This window comes from Myotis brandtii, unplaced genomic scaffold, assembly GCF_000412655.1.
Source record: "Myotis brandtii unplaced genomic scaffold, ASM41265v1 scaffold1814, whole genome shotgun sequence".
NCBI lineage: Eukaryota > Metazoa > Chordata > Mammalia > Chiroptera > Vespertilionidae > Myotis > Myotis brandtii.
In genome coordinates, this window is record NW_005356728.1 from 1,121,170 (window position 1) to 1,123,703 (window position 2,534).

The 2,534-nt window shown below is 47.6% G+C and overlaps 1 protein-coding gene across 5 annotated transcripts in view; it reads right to left on the reverse strand.

Annotated features, from left to right (window-relative positions):
* Positions 1–1,562: 1,562 nt before the first annotated feature.
* LOC102242537 (leucine-rich repeat-containing protein 37A-like) overlaps positions 1,563–2,534 on the reverse strand; it is a 33,072-nt gene continuing 32,100 nt past the window's right edge. For 3 of the 5 annotated variants that reach the window (XM_014537771.1, XM_014537768.1, XM_005863896.2), the window contains 3 exons: positions 2,058–2,112; positions 1,840–1,976; positions 1,563–1,733 (listed from right to left, as the gene is read on the reverse strand). In XM_014537771.1, coding sequence (XP_014393257.1) covers positions 1,619–1,733; positions 1,840–1,976; positions 2,058–2,112 — 307 coding nt within the window. In that variant the 3' untranslated portion in view covers positions 1,563–1,618. Of the gene's footprint in view, positions 1,766–1,839; positions 1,977–2,057; positions 2,113–2,534 lie in introns of all 5 variants that reach the window. The other 2 variants (XM_014537769.1, XM_014537770.1) reach the window with 2 other exon arrangements.

Sequence of the window (2,534 nt, forward strand, 5' to 3'; positions counted from 1 at the left end):
TTTTCATCGTAGACGTGACGTTTCTCTTTCTAATGGATTCAAAACAAAAATAGCAAGGGGTGGACTGCGGCGCTTCAGACACTTGGCAGATGCAAGCATTGGTGTGACCAGGGATGCGGAGGTAGGGCTAGATGCGGGTCCAGGGAGTCAGTCCTTGTGGGTGGCTACAGGGCTGGTTGAGGATCAGGCCAGTCCTGGGAAGCTAGTTGCACTGACCTCTGCGGGGAGTGAGTGAGGGGAACGGGGGTGGGAGGTGAGAGAAGTGTTCCTGTGCTCCATGGCCCTTGGAATGAAGGGGTTCTCATGGCTCCCTAGCTTTTAGGCTAGGTGAGTGAGTGCTAAGTGCCTACACTATGGTTAATGGTTGAGCAGGAAGATTAGAAATAAAAACGTAGTAAAATGTGAGACGCTCTGCCCTAACCTAAGAGATGAGGGAGTCGGGGTTTTAATATTCGTGATAAACAGAAGCTCCTGCTGTTTGCCAGGTAAAAACATGTGTCATTACCAGCCACCTGGAAGGTAAGTGCCTTTGTCACCCCCATGGTACAGATAAGAAAACAGGCTTGAGAGCACCAACTTGGGGGGCCCAAGGCTGCACAGCTAATAAATTCTCGCCCAGCTCTTTCTGAGTCTAGTTGGAGGGGTAGCGTAGTTCCCTCAATAGGGGAGCAAGTGGGCCTGAGGGCCAGGAATGCTTAGGTTCGAACCCCAGCTCTACCCCGTGCTGTTTTCTGGGTCTTCCCTAAACCGGGGCCCAAGGCAACCCAATAAGCGTGGGGCTAAGACACTGCCACAGTGTCTGTATTTTTTCATAGGCCCCTTGAGATAACACTGAAGATAGAAACTTCTCTTGATGTTCGAAAAAGAGAAGTCAGGTCACACTACCCATGGCCCCTTAGCGCTAGGAACACAGATCAGAGTGTGTGAATTCATGGAAGTTTCAAAACCTCTCTGAGCGCTAAGACACCTGCCACAGTGCCTGTATTTTTTCATAGGCCCTTTGAGTTAACACTGAAGATAGAAACTTCTCTTGATGTTCAAAAAAGAGAAGTCAGCTCACACCACCCATGGCCCCTTAGCGCTGGGAAGAGGGGTCAGTGTGTGTGAATTCATGGAAGTTTCAAAACCTCTCTGAGCCTCAGTTCCTCATCCGTAAATTGGGGAAGATATCAGCTGATGTGAGGATGAAATGAGATCACATCCTCAGGAGAGTTTTTGGTCTGTAGCAAGCACTTGAAGATGACTAGCTATTATTACGACAGTTCTGGCCATTCTCACCTTTCTAAGCCAGTCACGTTCCTGCCTTTCACTGCTCTTCCTAGCACTGGAGCCAGATCCTTTCTGGTTTGAACCCCAGATATATCCTTACTTGCCATCAGATTGGAATCCTCAAACTAGTATTCATGCATCTCTCTCCATAGTGGAATAGCTAGTTTTCTTCTGGGTTCTGCTGTAGGAAGCTGATTCTTCCCACCCTCCTTAAGAAAAAAAAAAAAGGATTTAAAAGTTTTTATCATTTGTCAACTATACCTCAATAAAGCTAGGAAAAAAATCGCAAGATAATGAACGAAAAAAAAAAAAGAACAATATTTATTGTACACATAGGTCAATAACATTTTCAGGGAGCCTGAGGAGGGGCTTCGCTGGGTGGCAGGGTCATGTGCTCATTCGCTAGGTTCTTGGCCGCAGGGTCTGTAGCAGCAACCTTCAACACTGAGAACTCTCCACGCAACCTGGAGTGAGAAGAAGGCCAAGGCTTTTACTCCTGAAAGGAACAATTAAACTATTCATTATTCCCTCATTTTTGACAAGAATTCCAAATTGTTCCCAATCATTTACATTTTGTAGAACAGCTCATCCTCAGTAGCCGAATCCTTATCATGTAGCTCCTGTGCCATGTTCTCTACCTGTGTGGCACTGAGAGGTCTATATATATCTCTCAGCCAGAGCGGCTGCCTCTTCCAGAAACCACCTTCCTAGAGAGCAGACAGGGAAATATGAACTCTGTGTTCCTCCTACTTTGTCCCCCCACAGTACTTTATCCTCCTCACATTTACCTCCATCTTGTGTTCCGGTGACCGTCTCATATGCTGGAAAAATGGAAAAAAGCCCCTTGGAGGAAAAACGCATACTGACAATTAGTGATTCATGCCATTTCCATGTCTCTCACACGTACAGCTCTGGTCTTATTAGGACTAAATGGGAACCTGGGTCTGTACTCACGAGCAAAGTCACCACAGACCTGGAACCTTGAAAATGAGCCCTTGCATGCTGGACTTGCAGAAGTTCTCTGTCTGTTTAAAGTGGCCCCACAAGGTCTCTGGGAAGACTCTGTATGTGGCTTGGCATAGAGTACAGGCAGGATTTTCAGCCCCACTCACTTTCTTGGCCCTTGACCAAGTGCCCTCATGCAGTGAAAGCAAAAAAGCACCACCACACTGGGCAGAAACATGGTACATAGGTCCCCTTTAGACTGGGTCTCACATGCATCATTTGCTGGGGCAGGGTGCGGGGGGCGGGGGGGGGGGGGGGCT